A 27,712-nucleotide genomic window follows, 5' to 3' on the forward strand; every position below is an offset into this window, starting at 1 on the left:
AGACTTTTTGAAGGCACTTTATTTCTATATATTATTCCTTTATCCAGACAGACTTCTTTGGCACTAAACAAACAAAATCCTGTTATTTTTTTCCACTTTGTTGTTCTTTATCAGAACTGATGAGCTTTCCTTGTTTTAGACTTTGACAGCTGCCTGACTATAAGGCACTACTTTTAAATAAGAACAGCTTTATCTTGGGTCAAGGCTTTTGCTTGACTGTTGCATTTCAGCTCTCTGACCTTCCCTATAGACTGCAAGGTTCTCCGCTTATATCATGTCGAAGAGTTTCCTTCACCCTACTGTTGGACGCAGAGCTGTGACTGAGACTGACAGCAGAAAAGTTCAGAGTTCACCCCTCTGGCATTACTATAAACGGACACAGTTGAAGCTGTTGGGTTAAATCTCTCCACCTCCTCTCTTGTCTGTCTCCGTCTTTCTTCTCCCTCTCTGTGTAATATGATATAGATTCAATTAGGCTGCAGTGCAACACATGCTCCCTTTAGCCCATCTTGAACCAGGTGCTGTCATGCTAGACCATCTTCAGAGATTGCTGTAGAGACCTTTCCATTTTAAAAACCTAAGAGTAAATTCTACTGTTCAAAAAATGGCCAAAAATGCACATGGTTACATGGCTGTAAAGGTTTGCTTCAGATGATCTCTTTGGATATTGGAATCTCTCCCTGCTGTGTTAAAGGTTTGCAGAGAACAGAGATATCTAAGGCATACCTGCTGCTCTGGAAGCTTTTTTTAAATGTTTAATTTGGTCGCCTGTTGTCTTTTTTTCTGTTCCTCTCATCTCATCCCGGTGTGGAATAGATTTACTCTTATTCTTCTGTGCTTATTTTCGCTGTTTTATTTTCTCTATTTTAATGCTCCTATTCCTGTCTTGATCTCTCCTAAGCCCAGAACACAATGAATCCGATCTGACAGAAAATTGTGCCTTAGAAAAGGGATAAAGCAGTGATCCTCTTTGAGCCTCACAGAAACCAGAATAAGGAGAAGCAGACAGAGCAGGTCAGCGCAGCGTATCTCTCTCACCTCTTTATGGAAAAAGAAAAACTCAGATAAACTTCCCAGATCTCTCTTGGAATCACCTCTCTCCCTCGGTCACCATAGAAACCGTCCCACACCGTTTATTGCTGCGTTTGTCTTTTCTTTACACATAGAGCTCATTATGTTTTCAATAGATGGACATTATCTATCTGTTCTGGTTCTAGATGCTGCACAGACTCCTTAAGTGGAGCTTTGCTTGTCTCAATGTGTCCAAGTCGAATGTGGGAATTTGTTTTAATATGTGTATAGCACAGAGACAGAAGTGAAAAAAACCTGATTAAGATTAAGAAAAGATTAAAATCTCAGACACATCTGGGGTGTTCAGGGCTTTAGTTTCCCTCCCCTCTTTTTTTCTCATTGTCATGATTTCGGGGGCGGATGACAGGCTTTATTGTCCATTTCATTCCCCTGCTAGCTCCACCCAGTTTCTCATTACCGCTCATCTGTATCACCTGCTCCACTCTCTATTTAACCTGCCTGCTTCCAGTCACCAGTGCCAAATTATTCGGTGAGAGTCTCCTAGCGAGTATTAGTGTTTTCTGATTGCTTGATCCTGACCCGTCCTGCCTTTTGACCTCTGAGCCTGCCTGTTTACGTTCTGATCTGTTTGCTTGACCTGTCCTCAGAATCTTGCTTGATTCTGACTGTTTATGTAACCTTGAACTGCTTCCTGACACTTTTCTGAATCCCTGATCTCCAGGTTCTAAATCCTGGGAACCTCCTTGAAACCAACTTTGGCTTCGCCCTCTAGATTATCCAGCCTTCCTTTGTCTGCTCGGACCTGATTCCCTGCCTGTTAGCTAACCTCGTCCTCTGGGCACGGACTAAACATTGAGAACAGAGGTTCCTGCCTTAGACGCCCACGCTGTTCTCTGCAGATTTTTATCACTTTAAATAAAAACACTGGTTTAGATATGTCTGCCTTAAATACTGGCTCCTCTGTTCTGAGCTTTGACATTCACCTCCCTTTCCTTCTCTGTTGTATATAATTTTACTTCCCAAATCATTCTTCAATAAAGTTTAACTTTTAAAGTTAAACCCAATCCGGGTTTTAGTCTAAGATACCTCAAACTTTTGACCCTGGACTAGTTGTGTAATGTTTAAAAGGTCTTACTGTTCTTAATTAATCATAATAATCAAGCACCTTCTATCTGACTCAAATAAGTCTCAATGTCAGCTATTTACAAAATTGTTCTCCACTGATTTTTTTTTCTTCAAAAGTTCAACTTATGTTTTAACGTGATATTTTCAAAGGCTCTGTAGCAGCAGCTTTGGTTCTACGTCTAACACGGGTAAAAGCAAATGGTACTTATCTGTAAAATTACTGCAGCAAAGATTTAAAAGAAGTCTGGAGAAATTAGTATAGATATGCCTGATAGGAAGGAAAGTCAGAACATTAAATCAGCTGATTCTAACCACCTGCATGGTGTATTCCTCAAAGGAAGAGCTTGTCAGGTTATAGCAAAGCTAAAGGTTGGTTTATGCGTGACATCTCTGCAAGGCCTAATTATGTCATTTTAGCATCCATGCTCCTCAGCACAGCCTGACATTTCTGCACCACTCTGATGAAAGAATTTTAACATTTCAATGTGGAAAAACATAGTGGACAAAAAACAACTCCTACTGACGGGGGTTCATATATAAAAACATCTATTAACATCTATGATTTGGCCCATAAATATCATCACCATCTACAGATTGTGAAACTTTTGGAAAGAAGTTACTTTTGGGTGACACAGAGAGGCACTGAAAATGCTGGAAACAGCTGAGGGATGATGTATGCTTGCGGTCTGTCCCTACACTGCCCTCTAGAGTCCACCAGAATATTGGTACGTGGAGGAACAATGTAAACAAACCTGAAGAATGCGAGGTGAATGCAGGAAATGCTGTGTCTGATTTTCTGCTAAGATGTGTTCTATAAACCTTTTTCTAAAGCTCCTCCAGATCCACCTCCGATTAGAAAAGGAGAAGCATGATTTTTCACCTGCTTCACAAAAAGTGCCGCATTACTTTTAATTTCTATTTTGCATACAAAGCTTCTGACAAATTTCCTTTTCCACCCACTCCCAATAGAAAAACATCAAACATTTCAGCCCTTTCAATGATAACTTATTCGTTTTTCAAGCTGTGCAAAGAATACATCGAAAGATAGGGTTTCACTCTGTAGCAGCATATGTCTGATAAATAAGAAATGAAAACATAAATAAAATGTTAAGTATATTGACTGTCCCTCAGTGAAAATACATCCACTCCTATAAAAATACAAAACAAATGTAAAACATAAATAAAAACAACTGAAAATGTACATAATAAAATATCAAATACGATACACTTACAAAAAGCTTTAAATGAAAGTGCATCATAGCTTGGAGAAGCCCCCCGCTTTCTCCCACCCCAACGTTCACTATTGTTGTGACGTTCATTTAGATTCTGGGCAAGAAATGTGTGACTGTCATAGCCGGAGACACTCTGTTTCCTCTCTTAGTTTTGCCATTCTTACTGAGGCCAATGAACATCCTCGGGTAGACTACCGATTCATAGGCGTTGTAGTTGTTGGCCAGGAGCTTCTCTCTGAACTTGCACTCGTCACTGTAGTGTAACTGCAACAGAAAAGAGATTCTTTAGAAAATGCTAATTGTGTGAAGGAAGGCAGAAATGAAACAAAGAGGCCAAGACATTTTTGGTTTGCATTGTTGTTGTGATTTCTATCAAACAATTGTGTTATTTCTGACTGCAGGGTTATTATTGTGAAGCAGCCTTTTCAGTCTGACTTTACACAAAAAAATCTGATTGTGAAAAGTTGAATGAGGCAAGTGGGGCTGGACACTGGATTCTGAGCCTGTTGTGTTGTGTTTTGTTTTTTGTCTACTGGTTAAGGACCAAAATGTTTTGATGTGCATTCTTCGACTGCATGCCAATAAATGCAGATATTAATCTAGAGCTATTTTGCTCTAGTCTTTATGAAGCAGGCTCTAACCTCTACCTTAGTTTGTTTAGGAGGCAAATACAAGAAACCTTATAAAGGTTGTAAACACATTCTTCTGTTCCATCATCAAAATATGTTTAACACCTCCACAGATAACCCCATCCAGGAAAGACACAGCCAATCAGACACGCTCCAAGCTAATTCTTTGAGCCACAAAAACAGGACTACACTGAAAAACAGGCCAAGCTCCAACATCTAGAAACAAAGGTGTTGATGGCAGCAGCACAGCTGATATTTCTCTCCAGGATGGAGTCACAGCCAAACAGGAACAGACCAGATGAAGCTACTATGAGAAAGAAAATGCAGAGAGAACATAAACTTGTGAGAATAGAGATAGAATGAAAATAGAATGATGAAAAACTGGTCCCTATGTCCTCCAGCAGTCTAAGCCTATAGCAGCACAACTATAGAGATAGCTCAGGATAACCTGAGCCACTCTAACTAGAAGCTTTATCAAAAAGGAAAGTTTTAAGCCTAGCCTTAAAAGTAGACAGGGTGTCTGCCTCACGGATTAAAACTGGTAGTTGGTTCCACAGGAGAGGAGCCTGATAACTAAAAGATCTGCCTCCCATTCTACTTTTAGAAATTCTAGGAACCACTAGTAAACCTGCAGATTGAGAGCGAAGTGCTCTGTTAGGAACATAAGGAACAATCAGATCTCTGATATCAGATGGAGCTTGGCCATTTAAGGCTTTATATGTGAGAAGGAGGATTTTAAATTCTATTCTGATTTAACAGGAAGCCAATGAAGAGAAGCCAGGATAGGAGAGATAGGTGCTGAGTTCGAATCTAGTGGCTGCGTCCTACGAAGGCTAAATTCGTAGGCCGATTACATCCAAGGTGATTCAAGGTCTGTTCAGATTGCCGACAAATGCAGCCTTCTTTTTGCCCGAGTTGAAGGACAGGTCTGCTGTATCTTCCGTAGCCCTGGGTATTCCGTGATTCAATGTCAAGCAAGCCGGCTGCTCTGTGCTCAGGGGAAAAAGGGAAATGGCGCCAAACAGTGGTGAATATTGGAAGTTAGGTTTAATATAATACAAGTATGTGAATAGTTCTGTCTGAAATTAATGTAAATAGTTGTTAAATTGTTATTGAGTCAGATATGTGGCTTATTTATCTGTCTGTGTATAAATGGATCTGGCTTATATTTAAGGACAGATTCTAATATTCTAATATAACTGCTGGGTGGGGACTACATATCTGATATCTGAGACAACGGTACTGCTGCTGAAGCTCCTCAGAAATGTTATTTGTCATGATTTTGGTCCTGATGGAAGGCTTGGTTGGTCATTTCATTCACCTGTCTAGCTCTGCCATGTTTCTCATCACTGCTTTTTTAACCCCTTGGTTCTAGTCATCAGTGTCAGATTATTCTTGAGCCTTTGGTATTGGGAGTTTTCAAGCATTACTAATAGTGTTCTGATTGCCTGATCCTGACCCATTTCTTTATTCTGACTTTGGAGCCTGTCTGCCCCTGTCTGATCTGTTTGCCTGACCTGTCTCCGGACTCCTGTTGGATTCTTCTCTGGACTGAACCTGAATCTGTCTCTTTACTTCACCCCGTGGATTATCCTGTCTTCCTTCGTTTGCTTGAATCTGATCTCCTGCCAGTTCTGCAGCCTTCTAGGCTTCCGCATGTGGAACTCTCTAACAGTGCCCGCTGCGCCTTGTCAGCCGACCAACTGGAAATATCCTCGTTCTCTGGGCAGGGACTGAACTAAAAAAACAGACTTTCCGGCCATAGACGCCCCAGCCTCAGCTCCTGCTGATCCACAAACGATCATTGTTTTAATAAAAGCTTTTGAAGCTATCCCATTGTCTGTCTTGAGATCTCAAAGACTCCCCATTCCAAAGGGGTGGACCCGTTCTTCCGGTTCAATTTGCATGTTTTCTAAGCCAAATCAAGGCTTTGTTTTGGGCTACTCTACAAAGCCTGGAATTCAATGCTAATTCTGACATTTTGAATTGAAAAGCTTCCCGGATAGGAAGCGAAACGTCTTCAAACTTGGAAACAAAATCCAGGGGATTGTTTATTAACTTTTTCGGAATGACTCTGACCTGGATGACTGAACTTCCACAGCATACTCATTTGATTCACCTGTCTAACTCTGGTAACCTGGTTTCTCATTATTGCTCATCTGATCAAACTGTTCTTGCTTCTATTTAAGCTGCCTGCTACATGTCATCAGGGCCAGATAATTTTTTAGCCCGAGACACTAAGGACATTGCTCATGAACCAGTCTCATCAGGTAAGAGCCAGTAAGCCAGTGTTACCAAGCCAGTGGGGGAACTGTGTCAGTGTTACCTCATAGTTCCTGATTACCTGATCCTGACCAGTTCTGCCTCTGAACCACTGAGCCTGCCTATTCCCATCTGATCTGTTTGTCTGACCTGTCTTTGGACTCCTGCTGGATGCTGCTTGTTTCTTCTGGTTTTGAATCCTTAGCACGTCCTTGACACCTGCTTTAACTTCACGCTCTGGATTATCCTGTCTTCCTTCTTATGCTTGGATCTGATCTCCTGCCAGTTCTGTAGTCTTCAAGGCTTTAGCGTCTGGAACTCTGTGTGCGGCAACCCCTACGTCTTGTCAGCTGACCGACTGGAATCAACCTCATTACCAGGTTCCTGCCTTAGACGCCTTAGCAGCCGTTACCACAGATCCCTTTTTAAATAAACACTTTTTGAGTAATCCCATTATTTTTTTTCATGAATACTGGGCCCTCTGTTCTGAGCTTTGACAAAATCAATTAATCTTATTTATAAACAATCCCATAAAATCATTATTGCTAAGAGCAGGTGGGATAGACAGATCAGCAGAGCTATGGCTCTGGGTGAGGTTGGCAACTGGATTAAAAGAAAAATCCACAATTAATCTTATTCTCCTCCAGTGTTAATTTCGTCAACAATGAAGATGACAAAAATATTTCGTCAACGCCCCTTTTTCCCATGACAATGATGATAATGCACAAAAATTGTTTCCAGAAAATAAAAATGACGAAAATAAAAAATGATTTTCGTCAACGAGACTAAGACAGACAAAATTTACGATCCATTGACGAATGGACATTAAGTATGTATTAATGTAATGGTTTATAATTAATATGTAATTGATGATATAAGTGTTCCTTGAGCTTCATAGAAGATTACGCGTTGTTGCGCGGTTTGTCCCTACAGGGCGCCTGTCCCACAGTCCCTCGCGCCGCTCAGTCAGCAGCAGCATAGGGTTTATACTCCTAGCTCAACTTTGCAGTTATTGCAGATACCGGTGTGTGGTTTGTTACACAACGCCTGGATGTATGGAGCCATTTCGTTTACGATGCAAAGGAAAACACCGGAGGAAGGACGCCACCAAAGAGTCACAGAGCGAATCTCAAGCAATATCTGAGGTGCCGACATGCTGCCATATGGAGTAAGGTAAGGAACGGGTGGGCCTGTAGTAGTGGGAACCGGTGTGTGTGCGCACACAGGCACATGAATGTTAATGTATATGTGTGTGCGCGGGTGCGCATGTATGTGTGTGTTTGTATGCATGGGCGTGCATGCATGTGACTGTGTGTGTCTTCCTGTGCCTGTATCTGTCTATCTCTCTGTGATAGAAGAAAGATCCTCTACTGATACACTGTATATTAATCGTTTACATTTCTTCCTCCCAAATAGATACCTGATAAAGTGACACCACAGCCAAATCAGAGGTCAGGGAAGGAAGGGAAGTCTGTTGCAAAGATGTTGGGAGCCCCCCCCACCGTAAAAACCTGACTCCAAAGAGCAGAAAGCCCTGGAGAACTCAATGGCAAAGTGGACTGGGCGTTCTGGCCTCACTGCAGGGACCATTGAGGATGAAGACTTTGTGGATATGATGAAACAAGCCGACAAAAGGTTCAATATGTACAGTGTGATATATATTAAAAAGAGAATCAGAGCGTGCAGTGTTATATAAAGAAAATAAAGAAAAAGAGAAGCTGTGTGAAGAATTTTTATTCTGTACAGTGTGATGTATATATGTTTAAAAAAGCAGTGTGTGGAGAAGTTCTATTATTATTAAAGGTCAGAGAGGACAGGGTTAGGAGGAAATATTGTTATTTCTTTATATTCTATGCCATATGTCAGCACAAGGTCCAAAATATGAAGATGAGAATGTGTGGGACTATTCACATTTTGAACAAAGCCAATTTAAGGCTGCTTTTAAACTATCACCTTTCAATGTCAGCATGGATATTAAAATCCTCTGCTATGAAGTCCCTGATAGCATTCAACTACAAATCAGAAACTCTAAAAAAAGCCAGAAAAACAACAACAAAAAATTCAGAGTAAGGACCTGGTGGACAATACAAAGTTACATAAAGAAGAGGTTTTCTGGCTTTGCAATTTGGATTAGTGAAAACTAAGGGTTAAATCTTCAAAAGAGTTTTAATTATTAACTGCCTTTTGAGTAATCAGTAAGTCAGACTGAAAGATTGCTCCATATACTTTATACATGCTCCTTTTTCTACCTTTAGTATATCCTCTTTGATAATTTGAGATAATGTACAAGTAAATTACTCTACTGTGAGATTAATAAAGTCAATCAATGAATCACTTTCTGGGTATGCGAAAATTTTAATAACTAGAAGGAGTTGCCTCATTTATGCTCACATAATCCTCTTGCTGCAGCCAAGTTTCTGGCAAAATAAATCAATGTGATTATCACAAATCAAGTCATTAACTAGCAGACTTTTCGAGGAAAGAGATCTTATGTTCAATAAGCAATATTTTATCATTTTAATTTTTTCCCAATTGGAGTTATTTTTATAAGATTATCATGATTTACTCCCTTGGGAATCTTTTCTAATTTACTTGATTTTGGTTGTGGGCAAGGCACTGTCTGGAAAGAGTAATGAGTGGGTAGCAGTAGAGACGCTAGAGAGGTAGGTTAAAATGTGACTCTGCTTCCTGGGTTGTCAGGTCTTGGAGAACTAATAAACTCGTCCAGATTCCTAGAAAGAAGAGCTGCACCATCCAAAGTGGGATGGATGCCGTCTCTCCGAATCAGACCAGGCTTTCCCCAAAAGGATTGCCAATTCTTAATGTAGCCCATGTTGTTTTCAGGACACCACCTAGACAACCAGTGGTTGAATGACGACATGCGGCTAAACATGTCATCACTGGTCAGATCAGGGAGGGGACCAGAGAACATTACGGAGTACGACATTGTTTTGGCAAACTTACACACTAATTTTAGTAATCAGCCAAAAAGGATGTCCTTACCGCCAGCATGAGTATCAATCTATATAGTGTCTTTTCCACATTTCTTCATTTTAGATTGTGAATCTAATAATTAACATCAGCGATAACAAATACAATAACCATAGAAATGTTAATATCTCTGCCAACCTTTAAGATTAATTTCACCAACTGATAAAACTAATAAATAAAATCATCATATGCTCACATAGAGGACAGGTACACAGAAAAGACACAAGGGCTGACCCCTTCTCCCTCCCTGGGAATGGGTGGGTGGGGTGTGTGGTTAGGGCATGGTCTGTCTGGGTCATGTTGGGACCATCCTCGGGGGTCCTGACCCGTGGGCCGTTTGGTCTGTATTCTTCTAAGAATATTTGTACTAAAATTTTGTGTTTGTGTTTAAAGTTAAAACACAGTATGATGCGCAGAGAGCCCAAAGGTCTCTGGTCAGTGAGCGGAAGAACACTGTTAGCATATGTTTGCTATTCAGATGTGGTGATGGTGATGACATCACTCCTGCTGGTGCTTCAGGAGAAGTAGAGCATTTGGGAGAACTTACAGAACCATTTCTACAGTAGAGCAACAACATGCACCTGGTGACATGAACACCACCAAACACTACCATCAGACAGAAATGGCTCTAAGCTGGAATACTGGCGTTCTTGACACTACAGCATTATTCTACGAAGTGATTGTGTTGTTGGATTTTTCTGTCTGTTGCTGGCTTGTAGTTACCTATCCCAGCTCAAACATGAACGTTTGTGTTTTCCAACCTTGGATTTACTATAGGTTGAGGGCGACAGTGGCGTCGGATGTAGGAGTTTGACCTGAAATCGAAGGATTGACGGTTCAAGCCCCGGCTCTGACTTTCATTGTCGTTGTGTCCTTGGGCAAGACACTTCACCTGCATTGTCTACTGATGGTGGTCAGAGGGCCTGGTGGCGCCAGTGTACGGCAGCCCCGCTTCTGTCAGTGAGCCCCAGGGCAGCTGTGGCTACAACGTAGCTTGCCACCATCAGTGTGTGAGTGTGTGCATGAATGAATGTAGTGTAAAGCCCTTTGGTCAAGTTACCTGACTTGAAAAAAGGCGCTATATAAGTACATGCCATTTACCATTTACCATTCATTACTATTCCCCCGTTAGATGATTTCCCATTGAGACATGATATGACTACCTATAGCTCTAACCTTGGCAATTATGTAAAATCTTTATTATTAGTAATATCTAAATGCTAATCCTAATCCTAAATCCTAATGTAATCCTCAACATCACAGAGAGTGTCCACTGTCGCTTGTGCAGTGCTCTGCTCAGACTTTACCTGCATGGACCAAAGAAACTTTCCTCACATCAGGGATAAAGCACTCCCTAAAATAGGTCTGGGAGAACTTAGCAAATGCCTTGCCAAATTGTCAAATTTGATGAGCGTGCCACAATTTCAACCTCACAGAAAGAACTGACTAGCCTTGCTCATCAGTGGGAGACACTGGAGATGGCACCTTTACCTGGCTATAAAGTCATGACAGTCATTAAACTGTTAGAAGAGGGTTTGCACAGTGAGGATCATAAGGAGGGCCTGGAGTTGGAGAACACTCACTACTCCTCTTGTAATAAATGTCCCATACAGTAGCAGCCATTCAAAACAGCACTTGCCTGCCGAATGGCAGCCTACTACCCTGTGACTACCAGCCAGACATGGGCAATTTGGAGTCAACAAGTCATCTCCATGTCATGTATTTAATCTACCCAGCCAATTAACCAGGTGAGTCCAATCTGCACAGGTTAATTCACGGTGAAGATTGGACTCACCTGCTTCAGTGGCTGGGTAGAACAAATACATGACATGGAGATGACTTGTTCACTCCACATTGCCCATGTCTGCTACCAGCAATATCCCCTCCAACTTCCAGCTACTTGAGTGACCGCCTCTTGAATATTTTTTTACTCTGACTCCCCCTTAACTGAATTACAGGGTCGGACCAGGAAATGACGGTTCTCTGTTAGGGATGGGAATCGAAAATTAGTTCCTGTTCAGAACCTGTTCCGTGTTCCAACTCCATGGCACTGTTTGGCAGCTCGCTTAACGATTCTCTTAACGGTTCCATGCAGCACCAGAGCCCAGCACTGGGCAGCATAACTTAAGTCACGTTTTTTATGCAAGTTAAGCACACGACATTCGGTAAGCAAGTACGACGTGACCAAGTGTAAGTCTAGTAAAGCAAAACAAAAACAGTTGCAGCAATCGAGAGACTGGCTTCATGTTAATGGAGAGAAAGATGGCAACAAGACACTGGCAACAAGGCAACAATAACATCCGTGGGAGGAAATACATCCAACATGCAGAAAAACCTGCGCACACAACATGGCATAAATTTGAATGAATGCCGTGTTTTTGATGCTTCCAGACAGAAGCTAAAGTTACGACCAGCATGGAAGGAAACTCTGGTGGTTAGTAGCTAGTTTTATATCACTGGCTGTGCTTAATGTGGTTCCTAGTAAATCAGATGCCATTTCTGGAAATGAACCATTTCCTACCTCTCTTTGGTGTTATTAAACATGCTACGAAGTTGATCCACAGTTGAGGGAGCGAGAGAGGGAGATTAATTTATTTCTTGAAATCATACAGTAATGCTTTTTCATTAAACTGATGCCTTCTCCATTAGATTTAGTTGACTGTGACGAGATGGGTAGCCTGGCTGGCTCAGAGACTGGCAGCTCCTGTTCACTGCCTTTTGTTTTCGCAGAAGCAGGCAGAAATAGAATGCCCCAGGCAAAGATAAATGAATTTCACGGTGCACTTACCAAGTTCATTGTTTCACAGAAACGATAAGAGAATCGATAAGGAATCGAATCGTTTCACAGAATCGATAACAGAGTACACAAATTGTGAAAGACTATTTTAGAACAAATGTTGATGTTTAAAAAGGAATGGTAGTAGAACAGCCAATGACCAACCAAGGACTTGTGAATGACCAACCAAGAGCCAGCCAAGGATCAGCCAAGGACCAAACAAGGATGAGCCGAGGATCAGCCACGGACCAGTCAAGGACCAGCCATGCACCAGCCAATGACCAAACAAGGATGAGCCAAGGATCAGCCAGGGGCCAGCCAAGGACCAGCCGATGACAAACCAAGGTCCAGCCAGGGACCAACAAAGGACCAGCCAATGACGAACCAAGGACCAGTCAAGGACTAGCCAAGGACCAGCATATGACCAAACAAGGACCAGCCAAGGATCAGCCAGGAACCAGCCAAGGACCAGCAAAGGACTAGCCAAGAACCATCCAAGGACCAGCCAAGGGCCAACCAAGGACGCGCAGTGACAAACCAAGGACCAGCCAGGGATCAACCAAGGACCAGCCAATGACGAACCAAGGACCAGTCAAGGACTAGCCAAGGACCAGCATATGACCAAACAAGGACCAGCCAAGGATCAGCCAGGAACCAGCCAAGGACCAGCAAAGGACTAGCCAAGAACCATCCAAGGACCAGCCAAGGGTCAACCAAGGACCAGCCATGGACCAGGCAATGACCAAACAAGGACCAGCCAAGGATCAGCCAGGAACCAGCCAAGGTCTAGCCAAGAACTAGCCAAGGACTAGCAAAGGACCAGCCAAGGACCAACCAAGGACCAGCCAATGACCAACCAAGGACCAGCCAAAGACTAGCCAAGAACCAGCCAAAGACCAGACAAGGACAAGCCAATGACCAACCACGGACCAGCCAAGGACAGGCCAAGGACCAGCATTTGACCAAACAAGGACCAGCCAAGGATCAGCCAGGAAAAAGCCAAGGACCAGCAAAGGACTAGCCAAGAACCATTCAAGGGCCAACCAAGGACCAACCAAGGACCAGCCATGGACCAGGCAATGACCAAAAAAGGACCAGCCAAGGATCAGCCAGGAACCAGCCATGGTCTAGCCAAGAACTAGCCAAGGACCAGCCAAGGACCAATTAAGGACCAACCAAGGACCAGCCAATGACCAACCAAGGACCAGCCAATGACCAACCAAGGACCAGCCAAAGACCAGCCAAGAACCAGCCAAAGACCAGCCAAGGGCCAACCAAGGACCAAGCAAGGACCAGCCATGGACCAGGCAATAACCACAGAAACGATAAGAGAATCGATAAGGAATGGAATCGTTTCACAGAATCGATAACAGAGTCGGAATCGTGAAAGTCCTATCAATTCCCAACCCCATTCTCTGCAGATCATAAAGTCCACAAATTGTGAAAGACTATTTTAGAACAAATGTTGATGTTTAAAAAGGAATGGTAGTAGAAAAGCCAATGACCAACCAAGGACCAGCCAATAACCAACCAATAACCAACCAAGGCACAGCCAATAACCAACCAATGACCGACCAAGGACCAGCTAATGACAAACCAAGGACCAGCCAATAACCAACCAATGACCAACCAAGGACCAGCCAATGACCAACCAAGGACCAGCCAATAACCAACCAATAACCAACCAAGGCACAGCCAATAACCAACCAATGACCGACCAAGGACCAGCTAATGACAAACCAAGGACCAGCCAATAACCAACCAATGACCAACCAAGGACCAACCAATGACCAACCAAGGACCAGCCAATAACCAACCAATGACAAACCAATGACCAACCAAGGACCAGCCAAGGAGCAGCCAAGGACCAACCAATGACCAGCGAAGGACCAGCCAATAACCAACCAATGACTAACCAAGGACCAGCTAACGACCCACCAAGGACCAGCCAATGACCAACCAAGGACCAGCCAATAACCAACCAATGACCAACCAAGGCACAGCCAATAACCAACCAATGACCGACCAAGGACCAGCTAATGACAAACCAAGGACCAGCCAAGGACCAGCCAATAACCAACCAATGACCAACCAAGGACCAGCCAATAACCAACCAATGACCAACCAAGGACCAACCAATGACCAACCAAGGACCAGCCAATAACCAACCAATGACCAACCAAAGACCAACCAATGACCAACCAAGGACCAGCCAAGGAGCAGCCAAGGACCAACCAATGACTAACCAAGGACCAGCTAACGACCCACCAAGGACCAGCCAATGACCAACCAAGGACCAGCCAAGGACCAGCCAATAACCAACCAATGATCAACCAAGGCACAGCCAATAACCAACCAATGACCGACCAAGGACCAGCTAATGACAAACCAAGGACCAGCCAAGGACCAGCCAATAACCAACTAATGACCAACCAAGGACCAGCCAATAACCAACCAATGACCAACCAAGGACCAGCCAATAACCAACCAATGACCAACCCAGGACCAGCCAATGACCAACCAAGGACCAGCCAATGACCAACCAAGGACCAGCCAATAACCAACCAATGACCCACCAAGGACCAGCTAATGACCAACCAAGGACTAGCCAAGGACCAGTCAATGACCGAACAAGGACCAACCAATGACTCATCAAGGAAAGTGGGGAAATATTAAATGGCTACTACTGTATGCTGCCATCATGTCGTGTCTCATTTCAACTTGCTCACAGATGCCTACCATCTCATTGGTCTAGCGTACCTTGCTGTCCTTTCCCACACTTTTCCCCCCACAATTTTTGAAGTCATTTTTTCTTGATGTTTACTTTGGCTGCCTGTTGTCTGCTTTTTGCTGTTATGTTCTGTTTTCTGTTCTTCTCGTCTCATTCGGGTTTTGAAGCAGACTTCTAGGAGTTACTGTAGATATTCTGTCTAGTTTTAATGTTTTATTATCTCTCTTTTCATGGATCCTTTCCTGTCTTTACCCCTCTTTCTCTCTCTCCCTTAGTTCTTATCCCCTCTCTCTTTCTCACCTTCCTTTTCATCTCTGTATACACTCCTACTCCCTGAATCATTTTCATTATGTAGCTGTTGGGCTATCAGCTAGGTCTGGGACATCTATTTCCAGAGCTGTATTGGAAAAACTACGATGGAGTATCAGGGCCAGTCTAAAGATTTTTTTTTTTTAAACGAGAATAAGTTGCAATTTATGACAAAGCAAATGTCTGGTCAGCAAGGAATAATCAATGGATCATTATTTACCTAAAACTAATATGTTTGCAGTGATTTAATGAATGTAGTGTTTATTATAAAAATAATAAAAACAATATTTTTCGATGCGATCACTGAGTCTGGGAGCGGCCATTTTTGCCCAAATATAGTAACCCCTCCCTCCTGCCATCTTCCAGCAGTGACGTCACGGTGTGGTAAGCCTAGCGCCATTCTCCCCGCTTTGCAAGCAAAATCAATGGGAACTACTAGACACATCTGCAATCAACAACAATTATTGAAGATTTCCAGAGGACTTCACCATTGAAATTCACCAGAGCTATAGTGAAACTGACAATGCCCACGTGCATGGAGGTTGGATGTTGGAATATCGGATCAGGTAAAAGTGACAAAAAGAGTTATTCCACCTTTCTGATTCCTGATCTTCCACGGACGGGTTGGTCGTTGGATCACCAACTTGAAGAGGGAGGATTTGCCATCGAACTTCTGGCCAGAGAAAAAACACGTAATATGTAGCCAACATTTGGAAGAAGAATGTTTTCAAGGTGACTTGGATAATAGCGCGTTGTGACAAACACCAGATACAGCACTGGGACTTGATCAACAGCCGATACCGCACCGTGACGTCACAAACCAGTAGGTGGCAGTATTGTTCTTTGACAAACATGGATGCCTCCAGTAAAGCACATTCACATGAAAATTACTCTGAATTAAAAACACTGATCATTTATTGAACAGGATGGAATCATTTCAGATTTAAAGAACTTTCAGAAGTTTGGATTCTGAATATGAGTGGACTTCTCCTTTAAAAGCAGCCCTGTCTTCCCTAAAACGAGGAAAGTTGAGCACCTATTGAAGTTATACTTTGGCATCGGTTTCACAGAAAATGTGAAACCGATGCCAAAGGAAATGTCTTTTAGCACAACAGCATTAAATTATTACTAGTATCAGAGCTTTGAAATGATTGTACAAACGACTATAACCTTGATGATTTCTTTCTGAATGGGTTGTGGTTAGGGGTGTGGGAAATAATCATTTTGGCGATATATCATGATATAATATCAATCTTTCACTTCTTAGTATCGATTTTCAAAAAAAAAAATTGTTACATAAAACATTGATGGGAAAATGGGCTACCTCTGCACCACCACTCTGGCAGAAAGTGCTGTGGAGCCTTTTAACTGTGCGTGCAGCACCAAATCTGTATTGAGGCAGTCACAGTGGAAGAAACCCCAAACAACATGGATAATAATACCAAATCAATATTTTCTGATGAAAATATACAGCACTTGCTGTTTTATCTCATCATTTGATTTTGATAGCTGGGGAAAATATGGCAATATATAGTGATACTGCAATATCGCGATAATATCGTATCGTGACCCAAGTATCGCGACATGCATCGAATCGCAACACTCATGCCAATACTCACCTCTAGTTGTGGTATGATGCCTTCATTCACCTAATTTTTTTAATTTATTCCCCTTATTCTTTGATTTTATTCTCATATAAAAAAAAGAAAACACCCTCAAGCTTTGCCCTAATACTCCATTGTACAAAACAAGACACAAAGAAATTAATCGGGTAAAAGGAAGAATGACTTTATCTCAGAACTCTGTCGGATTCTGGGTTTTCTCTTCAGCTAAGTAAAAAAAACCAATGCTATTTATCATTCTGAAAGTGAAATGTGGTTCTTTGAATTATAAAAGCATTAATCTTCCTTTAATCTTCTTACATTCTATTACAATAACAGTTGTTTTAGGATTAATGTGATGTTGCACATCATTGTTACAGAAAGAAAATGATTCCTGGTTTTTCATCTGTGTTTCACTTATCTATAAAATGTGTTGTTGATTTTCATCTAGTCCTTAGCACTGGCAGGCTTTTAAAATATGTCTCTACAAGTCAACTTATGAAGGTTTCAAAGAGGTTCAGCTTATCTGACCAGGAAACATATCCACAAAGGATGATGCTGCCCCTACCGTGTTCACAATGGGAAGGACGCGTTCCTGGTGCCCTGCTAATCCTTACAGTCAAAACTTCTGGACGTCTTACACAGAACTTTGAACATAGCATAGGAGGCCTATTTGTGGTCTCATCTGAGTATGACCAACAAAAAATCTTTATTTTAATGTTTTTGCAATATCACACAGCTCCAAGGGGATGAATACTTCTGCAAAAACAGTCTAAAGCAAATAAACAGATTTTAGTTAAAGTAGTGAGGAGTTTGAATCATTTTCTTAACAATGAAAAATGTGAAGGAGGGGGGGGGGTGCAGGGAGTGTATTGTGTCTCCTGCACCAGTAGAAAGGGAAGTTTTTTATTTTTCCTTGACAAAAAATATATAGTGTAGTCCAATCCGGTTCATCCTAAAAATGTATAATGTGACCTCTGTTCAGAAAGAACTCTGGTAAAAACATGCAGTGTCTCCTCAAACAGCTTTTCCTGAGTAGAACATTTAGACTACATTAAAAAGCACCAAAAACCAAGCAGGCAGGTTCGATCACAATTCATAAAGACCATGTGCCTTTTAATGAAACCCACCTAATTTTGGGTAATCCTTGCCTATTTTGCATACCCAAATGGAAAAGAAAATAACTGAGCAACTGTAAGTCCAAATTACAGTTGTTGTTTGATACATCATTTGAAAGCTAACACCTTCTAGTTTCTGAAAATATAACATAATAGTGAGACTAAAACCAAGCTGCATTGGTTCAAACATGACTCAAAGTTAAGGTTTTTATTCTCGAAAATAATAGGTCTTTTTTGAACAGCAGTAATAAAGACATGTATGATGTATATATATGTTTGTGTGTGTTCGGTGTGTGTGTGTTTGTGTGGTGTGCCCTTTTAGTGAAAGAATTCATTGAGCAATTATTTAACTGTAAAATGTTTTATAAAGAAAAATGAATCTTAAAATATAAAAAGTTTAATTTAGTGAATAACTACTCGGTGTTTCATTGCCTGACAGGTAAGGAGCACTTGTGAGACTTCAGCGGCTGTCCCTGAATCAAATCAAGTCATCCAAAGATGCGGACCCTTCTTTCTTAACATCGCAGACAAACATTTGAGGAAGGAAGTCGTATTAGCAAGATGCTAAGCATTAGTTATGACGAGCTAATGTTTCTGACGTAAAAAACAATTCTCTCATCATGTAATATTTTTTTTACTAATATGCTGGATTATTTTTAATCTGTGGACCCTTGTGGATGAATGGAGTATAAACAATTGAAGATTGGATTTGTAAAACGGCTTCTGGACGCCTTCAAAGGGATGAGGTTATGGCTGCTTTGTCATGTTTACATTTGAACATGCTGGTATATCTGTGTTAATTGTGCAGTTTGGACTAAGGCAGAACCAAGGCGTGAGCTCCGGGGCTGGGAACTGAGCGACCGAACCTGACCCGGTCACGGCAGCCTGGACACGGCGGACCTGTGATGGGTGATGTGACGTTATACTGTGCCTTACCGGGCAACCGGGGGGAAGCAGAGCATAACGTCACCGGTCGGTTTCGGTCGCTAGGTCCCCGGCCGCCGGGGTTTCCGGTCCGGTAGCTTCACTTCCAGACCTTCTATTTCACTGCTTGCTAAAAGGGCTGTGGGGAGATCTTTAAGCCACATGGTAAGAAAAGGACTCCTACTGCACCTTTAAACAAACCAAAAACAAAGAATCTTATGGCCTGTCAACTGAGTTGTAGAATCCTCTCCCTATAAAGATTGAATTCTCTGTAAATTAATGCAGATCATTCTTTAATAAGATCCTGGTCAAACGAACATGCAATGTTTGTTTTTAAAAGCTAATCTGTCTAACAAACCTAGGGAATCACTTTTTTTCACAAAAATCTGACTAAATCAGGATATAAAACAATCTTTTTGGCTGTAAGGAGAGCGGAGACAGAGACACACTGAGTTTACTGAAGAGAACCTGCTGCCGGCCAGGTTAGCTCTGGGAGGATGTTACTATGGCAACAGAAACAGAGGATGAGGAAACTCTCCTTGTGAAACAGAAAACTCAAGCGTTTCCCTGATTTCAGGTTTAGAAGATTTAGTTTTCTCTACAGATATGTATTTGTTCTGCGCCCCGTGGAGAGTTATACTGTTTTAGCCAGTGGTGGACAAAGTACTCAGCAGTAGTACTTGGGCAAAAGTATTGATATTCATAGTCACATTGTACTCAACTACAAGTAAAAGTTACTTAGTCAAACATTTATTCAAATAAAGAACTCAAAAGTACAAGTAAAATGGTACGGTTGGCCTGGTGCTCAGAGCAGTGCGCTTGTGCTCCGAGAAAGTAGCAAGTACCCGGTTCGATCCCCAAAGCCTGCACCCGGGGTCCCTGAGCAAGACCCTTAACCCCACACTGGGAGCCGCACAATGGCAGCCCACTGCTCCCCAAGGGGATGGGTTAAATCCAAGATGATCTCCTTGATCTTCTCCACCTTCAGGATCGGGCTGTTATCTCTGCTCCACCAGCTGCTCCACCTCCTCTCTGTAGTCCAGGTCGTTGTCGTCTCTGATGAGGCCCACCACCGTGGTGTCGTCTGCAAACTTCACCATGTGATTGGGGGTTAAACAATGGGACGCAGTCGTGTGTCATCAGGGTGAACAGCAGGGTGCTCAGGACGCAGCCCTGAGGGGAGGGGCTTAGACTGATGACATCAGAGGCGCTCTGTCCGACCCGGACTGACTGAGGTCTGTTGGTGAGGAAGTCTAGCAGCCAATAGCAGAGGGGTGTATTGAAGCCCAGCTGTTCCAGTTTGCCCATCAGATGCTGTGGGATGATGGTGCTGAAAGCTGAACTGAAGTCCAGGAACAGCATCCGCACGTGAATGTTCTTCTCCTCCAGGTGTGCCAGGCTCAGATGGAGAACAGCAGAGATGGCGTCCTAAGTGGAGCGGTTCCGTTGGTAGGCGAACTGGAACGGGTGGAATGTTGGCGGCAGACTGGAGACGATGTGTTCTTTAACCAGCCTTTGGAAGCACTTCATCATGATGGGAGTCAGAGCGACAGGCCGCTAATCATTGAGTGAGGTGACCTGAGGCTTCTTTGGGACTGGAATAATGGAGGCAGACTGGAAGCATGCTAGCACTATGGATTGGTCCAGCCAGGTGTTAAAGATGTCTGTGAGGACACCAGCCAGCTGATCTGCACACTCCTTATACACCTGCCCAGGTATGTTATCAGGCCCTGGGGCCTTCCTTGGATTGACTCTCCTCAGAGTTTCCTCACTTCAGCTACGTCCAGGTTTAGTGCCTCCTCCCACTGGTGTGGAACAGCTTTCACTGCTTGAGGCTGTTTAGTGACTCAAACCTTCCAAAGAAGTTGTTCAGTTCATTTAGGAAGTCAGTGTTTGCTGCATCTACTGGGGGGGAGGGTGTGTTGTAGTCTGTGAACATCTGAATGCCTTTCCACATCCTCCTGGTGTTGCTGTCATCGTGGAAAAGATCCTGGATCTTCTGGTTGTGGTTCTGCTTCGCTGATCTGATGGAAAGGCTTAAGTTGGCACACGTTCTCAGTGCCTCTTTATCACCAGCCTTGAAAGCGGAGTTCGGTGCTTCTAGCGATTTCCAAACCTCTCCATTTATCCAGGGTGGTTGGTTGGCTCAGATGGTGATGTTATTTTTGATGCTGATGTCCTCAATGTATTTGTTGATGTAGGCTGACACAGTCATGGCATACTCATCTATATTTAATAAGTTGTCATATGTTGCTGCAACCTTGAAGATGTTCCAGTCAGAGCATTTAAAACAGTCTTGGAGTGTCTCCATGGCGCCCTCAAACCACACTCTGACCTCTTTAACTGTTTAGCCCTGATCAGCTGGGGCTTATATGCAGGGATAAACATGGCCGAGAGATGATCTGATGACCTGAGGTGGGGCCAGGGGGGTCTGCTCTGAATGCATCTTTGATGTCAGAGTAAACCAGGTCTAAAGTGTTTTCACCCTGAGTTGCTGGTTGTTGGTAAAAATGAGGGAGAACAGTCTTCAAGTTAGCCTGGTTAAAATCCCCAGCAATGATGAAAACACCCTCTGTGTGCGGATTGGAGCTCAGAGAGCTCTGGTGTAGAGTCTTCATGGCCTCTTTAGTGTTAGTGCTGGGGGGCACATAAAAAGCAGTGATGCTAACCACACTGAACTCTCTGGGCAGATAGAATGGCCTGCAGATAACAGTCAGAAACTCAATGTCTGGAGAGCAGAAGCTGGAGACTGATCTAGCATTTATACACCAGCTGTTGTTGATGTAAACACAGAGCCCACCACCCCGAATCTTACCGCTTAGCTCTTTATTCCTATCAGCGCAGTATAGCGTTAGCCCCTCAAGGCTAATAGCATTGCTGGATGCAGCCATGACTCCATCAGAATGATGGCGCAGCAGTTACTAATCTCCTTCTTTGATGACAGTTCCTGTCGGAGATTATCCATTTTTTTTATCCAACTAGCAGATGTTGGAGAGCAGGATTGATGGAAGTGGAGGTCTGTGGGGATTTCTCTTTAGCTTCACAGTTAGCCCCCCTCTGCATCCTTGCTTTCTCCGTCTCGCACATCTTTTCCTCCGGGAGTTATGTTCCGCTGTTGTGTTGTTGAGATCCGTCCGTAGCACTCCACAGCTTTTTAAACGGTCAAAAATGTCGGGATATGAAACATTTTGAGAGCATAGTTTCAACAGGCGTTGTCGAACATAGATGTGGGTTTGAAGTCTTATTTGTGTCGTTTTAAGCGGCATATTCAGTGAAATTTTAAAGAGGAGCTGCTCTTGGTCTCTGTCTTGGAGCGCCTCCATGGTAACATTATATCAATATATACATAAGAGTAGTCACTTTTATAAGCTCTGTGCTTTATGCACCATTAGTCTGTTATGAACTGCTCAGAACACAGTTGATGATCTACAGTATAAATGTTAACAAAGATTCTGTTATGAGTGGCTCAGGTTATCCTGAGCTATCTCTATAGTTCTGCTGCTATAGGCTTAGACTGCTGGAGGACATAGGGACCCCTTTTTCATCATTCTGCTTCATTCTATCTCTATTCTCCCACCCTGCAGAATCTGTTAGTTCAATCTCTAACGTTCTGCTCTCTCTGCTTTTTCTCATAGTAGCTTCATCTGGTCTGTTCCTGTTTGGCTGTGACTCCATCCTGGAGAGAAATATCAGCTGTGCTGCTGCCATCAACACCTTTGTTTTTTAGATATTGAAGCTTGGCCTGTTTTTCAGTGTAGTCCTGTTTCTCTGATTGTGACTAACTGGATGAGTCGATGCAATCTGACTGGATGATCTGGTGAATTGTAAAGTGACCTGAGATGACATGTGTTGTGAATTTTTGCCATAGAAATAAACTGAATAGAATTGGATTTCAGTACCCATAAGGCAGTGCTAGCATAGTTGGTTTTAGAGGTGCTCAACCTCAGAGTCTAGCACCCATAATGGCTGAAATAGAGACCGAAGGGATTGCTGCCTCACATGCTTTTTCCCAGCTGTTGTTGTTTATCATCAAGCTCTCAACTGCACAGATTTCATCGGCTCAGTGTGTTTTTATACATCAGTGCCTTTATATGCCTGCTCGTTTAAGGTTCAGTAAATCCATGCTGTTATACATAAAGGTCTTTTTAATTTCATCCACCAATGGGCTGCCTTTTTATCCTTAACTTCACAATATTTTACCAAACTTCACTTTAGGTCATTTTCAATGACTGCATAGCCTTTTCTTCCCTCAGAGGTGCACTTGTTATCCAGTCAGTTTTACCTATTTGATTTTTCTCCCCACTGAGGCACAATGAAGGGCAGATCTATTCTATTCTATTCTGTATTATTCTATTCTATTTTATACATGTTTTTTTCACCTGAAAAGAAGCTGAGCTTCTTTAACATCTCAGTAAAGGTGTCTAATGAGTTAACTTTGTCTATTTAAATGTGTTGACATCTATCTATACTGTAATTAGACAAGGAGCATCTAATTACAGTATATAATAGGAAACAATCTCTAAGTATTGTCAAGGTTTTTGTCATGAATCCTAATAATCATGAATATTCAGGGAAAAGAGAAACTCCAATAGCTAAATCTTGCAGAATAAATGAAAGTTTGTGTTTTTAATCAGGTGTTCCTCCTGCGGCTGTATATTTGTTCATGACTCTAATCGTCCTTTTTCATTAACTTAAAGTTTAATGATTTTTACACCCAAAGCATTATAACTAGGATTCATATCACTGAAGGTCTGGACTGATAAACTGATTTCCTGAGCAAAGACATCTGTTTGATAAAGCAGTAACAAATGGAGAAGTACAGGAAGTGTGAATCCAGTCATCAGATGTGTATCAGAGTAAACTCACAGATCCGTAGAGCTTTCCACGCCGGTTCATGGCCACAAAGAGCCCACTGTGGACTCCCAGCAGAGTGACCACGCCTCTCTCCACGGGAGAGATCTGCAGGAGACCTTCAGAAAACACAAACACTCTTATGGCCACGAAACCTTTCCGGTTCTATGTGTCACAGATCGATTTTACATGAAGTCTAAATGTCTCATTTTATGTCACCAAATAAAGCCTTAGAAGCACTAAAGCAAACTGTTTTTAAAAAGCTAATGAACTCGCTCTAATAATATTTTGTTAGTTCATAGAAACTCCAATGTTTTAATGAAAACAGATACTCTATAGATACTATAGATCAGGAGGGCTGCAACCTTTCATGTCCAAAGAGCCATTTCACCCGACCAAGTCAAAGCTGTTTACAGCCAAAAAGTAGAAAAACAACCTATTTACTTTTTTATTATCTCATAGAGGAAATTAGCCAACAATGTATGTATTTTTTGCTTTTAAAATACAAACCAAAAAAAAATTAATGAAAAAACATAATTTCCAAGCTAATTAAAAGTAAAATGGCTCTAAAAACATATTTCTGCTTCTTTTAATGTCCTTCTTATAAAAAAAAACAATGAATCTTTTAAGACCGTACCAGTTTTTAGTAAATTATTTAGCTCTTTATAAACATTTTAGCCACTATTAAGAGCCACTGCAGAGGGTCCAAAGAGCCACATGAAGCTGCAGGTTGCAGACCCCCCAAAGTACAAATACTTTGTTACCTTCCTCAGTAGAACTGTTGGCTATTTATATTTTAATGGAGTCATTATTTTTTTACTTTCTACTCCTTACATTCGAAAAATAGACTCATTAGTTCTGTTTCATTTAAGCTCATTTTCATTCTGGCCTGTTGGTATTAAAAACACAAAAAAAAACATCAAAATAATCAGTTTCATTCAGACATTTTTTTCAGACATTCATTTCTTTGTGGTTGAGCTCGGTGCTGCCCCAACCTGTTGCTCACCACAAACCAAAAATTAATAGCTTTTCAAGAGGATGCAAAGTTAAAAGGGACTCTGTTACCATTAGTTATAAAACTAAGAAAATAAAGTCTAAGGAAGTTATCATCCAGAACTGTAGAAAAATGAATTAAAATTTAATAGAGTAGAGCAGTAAAGCTTCTGGCCTTAACAGTTTTTCCTGCATTACTTTTATTTTTATACTTTAAGTAATTTTAAAAATGCTACTTTAACATTTTTACTGGAGTAAAAAGCTGAAGTTGATCCTCTAACTTCTACAAAAGTGTTTTTTAAACAGCAGATTTATACTGGAGGAATAAACATGTCGGCTCTGTTTATCACTATTTCTGATGAGGTTTTTTTTCTTACACTCTTGAGTTTTTGGTTTTAAATGAGAATGAAGAATAAACCCAGCTATGGGTCCCTGCAGCGTTGGACGCATGGAAACGTGCATCAATCAGAGTCCTGCAGGCTGCAGATCTAAAGGGGTCCCTGGCATGCCAGTGCTGGAGCGCGGGGTGACCTGCCCTTCCAGCCCGGCCTGTGTCCTAACTTTAGGGTTCTGCTTGGCTGCAGGCCCGGATTAGAGCGAGCTCCGGTTACACTTGTGGCGCAAAAGGTTTGCGCTTATTTGAGGTGATGTTTTCCAGCAGCGCGGATCAATATGAGCAGAGCAGCATCTCCTCTTTAGGATGGAAATCGATCAGGTGAAGCTGAGGTGGTGTTGAGAATTTACTAATCCTGAATAAAATGTAACAGTAAAACGTTTTGATTTTACAGCCTGAATGAAATACTTTAATCTGCGTTACTGAGCAACAGGTTGAAAAAGGAAAGTTTCAGATTCCGGTTGGGGATGATAATTAAATTAAAAACCACTTACTGTAAGGATTCTCGCTGTGAACGCCTGTTATTCTGCCATTGGGTAAAACCTGTAAATGAAATCCAATCCCGACGTTGCAGTAAAGGCGCCGCAGCCGCTTAATGCCGAGCAGGTAGTCTCCGTCCCGGCTCATCTCCTCCCGCTTCTCCCCCGGGATCCGCGCCAGAGAGCGCGAGTAGAGGGCCTCCCAGCGCTCCGCCGTCCGGTTCAGACCGGGGGCGCATCCCGCGAGGGCCGTCACCAAACCCAGCACCATGAGCGTCCTCAGGGCGCACAGGGACCCCATGTCAGCTCTGACGCCTCCCGGCGCGCGCTCCCCCACTGAGGTGACGCTAAAACAGCGAGTCATTCCCAGACCTGCAGGCGCACTGACTTCACCGCCTGGGCGACATTGATCCGCAGCAGCCATGCCTCTATATTTATACCAGCACACACATTACATCACTGCTCCACACTTTTCAGAAACCCCCAAAGCCAACACCGGCTGCAGCAAACAGCGGAGCGCGTCATTGTGATCAAATAATAGAGAACTTATCTCGGAGAAAAGCTTGAAAAATATGTTAATAAAAGTTTATTATAATGGGAGAAAAAAAGTCTTTGTGTGAAGCTTTCATTATCAGCAGCAGAATATCCTAATTTATGTATTGAAGGATGTAAAATAGGAAACAGCCAAGTGAACAGACTGCGTGGTTGAGACAGGAGACAGATCTATAAATGAACAATAACAGGAAAAAACACAGGTCCAATTCAGCTAAATGAAAAAAGCGCCACTTAAGACTGGTGGAGGGGAAATCATGTCGCAGAGCAAACAATGGCAGAGCTAAATAGAGACGACTGTTACAGAAGGTTGGACCTATTCTGGGGCTGCTGGGCAACCCTCATTTCAACCAAAGCACCCCTAAAATATCACTTTTAATACTCTATGAACTTTTTACAGTTAAAAAAAGTGACATTGTAAAAACTATACACTCATTCTGTCTGGTTCATCAGAAATGATCATAAACAAACAGTAAAGCAGCCTGATGTAATACAGTAATAGAATTAGCTGTTTGGACCTGTTCACTTCCTGTTTGGATTAACTGAGTGTGCAGCTGTTCAGAGGATCTCCATCTGAAGTTAAGTTATTTTCTCTGTGATATCTCTGTATCTAAGTAACTCTAACTGACTACTTTAAAACATAGCACCTTCTGCTGCACTTTTCTACTGAGCACTTGTCAGTTACACACGGTTTTATTTCTGATAGCAAGGAGTAGCTAGCCTAGGCTAGCGCTAGCTTAGCATTGCTATGGCTTCTCTCTCTCCCTCCCTTGACTCTTTTCCAACTCTTCCTTCTTCCTCTCCTCTCTCCTGCTCTCTGTGTCAGATGTTCAGTTATTCCTCTGCCTCCTTTAGTGATAATGGGATGTGTAATAAGTGTAGTATTTTTGTAGCTTTGGAGGCGAGGGTGTCAGAGTTAGAATCCAGGCTTCAGGCTGTTGAAGTAGGCCCCCCACGTAGCTGTCCTCCAAAAGTGCCTGAGCAGCCAGGCGATTGGGTAACTGTACGCAGAAAGCGTAGTCGTGGATCTCTGCCCACTGGTCACCACCAACCCGTTCACGTTTCTAACCGGTTTTCCCCACTCAGTGACACACCCACTGAGAAGCCCACTCTGGTGATTGGCAGCTCCATAGTCAGAAACGTGGCATTAGAGACACCAGGGACCATAGTCAAATGTTTGCCGGGGGCCAGAACGGGCGACATCAAATCCTACCTGAAACTACTGGCTAAGGATAAGGTTAAATACAGTAAGATTGTTATTCACGCTGGTGGTAATGACACCCGGTTACGCCGATCGGAGGTCACTAAAATTAGTGTTGCTTCGGTGTGTAAGTTTGCCAAAAAAATGTCGGACTCCGTAATTTTCTCTGGTCCCCTCCCTGATCTGACCAGTGATGACATGTTTAGCCGCATGTCGTCATTCAACCGCTGGTTGTCTAGGTGGTGCCCTGAAAACAACGTGGGCTACATTAATAATTGGCAATCCTTTTGGGGAAAGCCTGGTCTGATTCGGAGAGACGGCATCCATCCCACTTTGGATGGTGCAGCTCTTCTTTCTAGGAATCTGGCCACATTTATTAGTCCTCCAAAACCCTGACCACCCAGGGTGCAGACCAGGAAGCAGAGTTGTAGTTTAACACACATCTCTGCAGCTTCTCTACTGTTACCCACTCTTTACTCCATCCAGACAGTGTCTTGCCCACGACCAAAATC

General features: G+C 42.6%; 1 protein-coding gene across 1 annotated transcript; it reads right to left on the reverse strand.

The window, feature by feature from the left end:
* Positions 1-2,259: 2,259 nt before the first annotated feature.
* Positions 2,260-25,858, reverse strand: fgf4 (fibroblast growth factor 4). Its single transcript, XM_038294080.1, has 3 exons — positions 25,463-25,858; positions 23,597-23,700; positions 2,260-3,653 (listed from the first exon to the last, which is right to left on the reverse strand). Exons 1-3 carry the CDS (start codon positions 25,809-25,811, stop codon positions 3,477-3,479), a joined length of 630 nt encoding a protein of 209 aa, XP_038150008.1. The 5' UTR covers positions 25,812-25,858; the 3' UTR covers positions 2,260-3,476.
* Positions 25,859-27,712: the final 1,854 nt, after the last annotated feature.

This window comes from Cyprinodon tularosa, unplaced genomic scaffold, assembly GCF_016077235.1.
Source record: "Cyprinodon tularosa strain WSP-4 unplaced genomic scaffold, ASM1607723v1 ctg1095, whole genome shotgun sequence".
In the NCBI taxonomy this organism is placed as follows: Eukaryota; Metazoa; Chordata; class Actinopteri; order Cyprinodontiformes; family Cyprinodontidae; genus Cyprinodon; species Cyprinodon tularosa.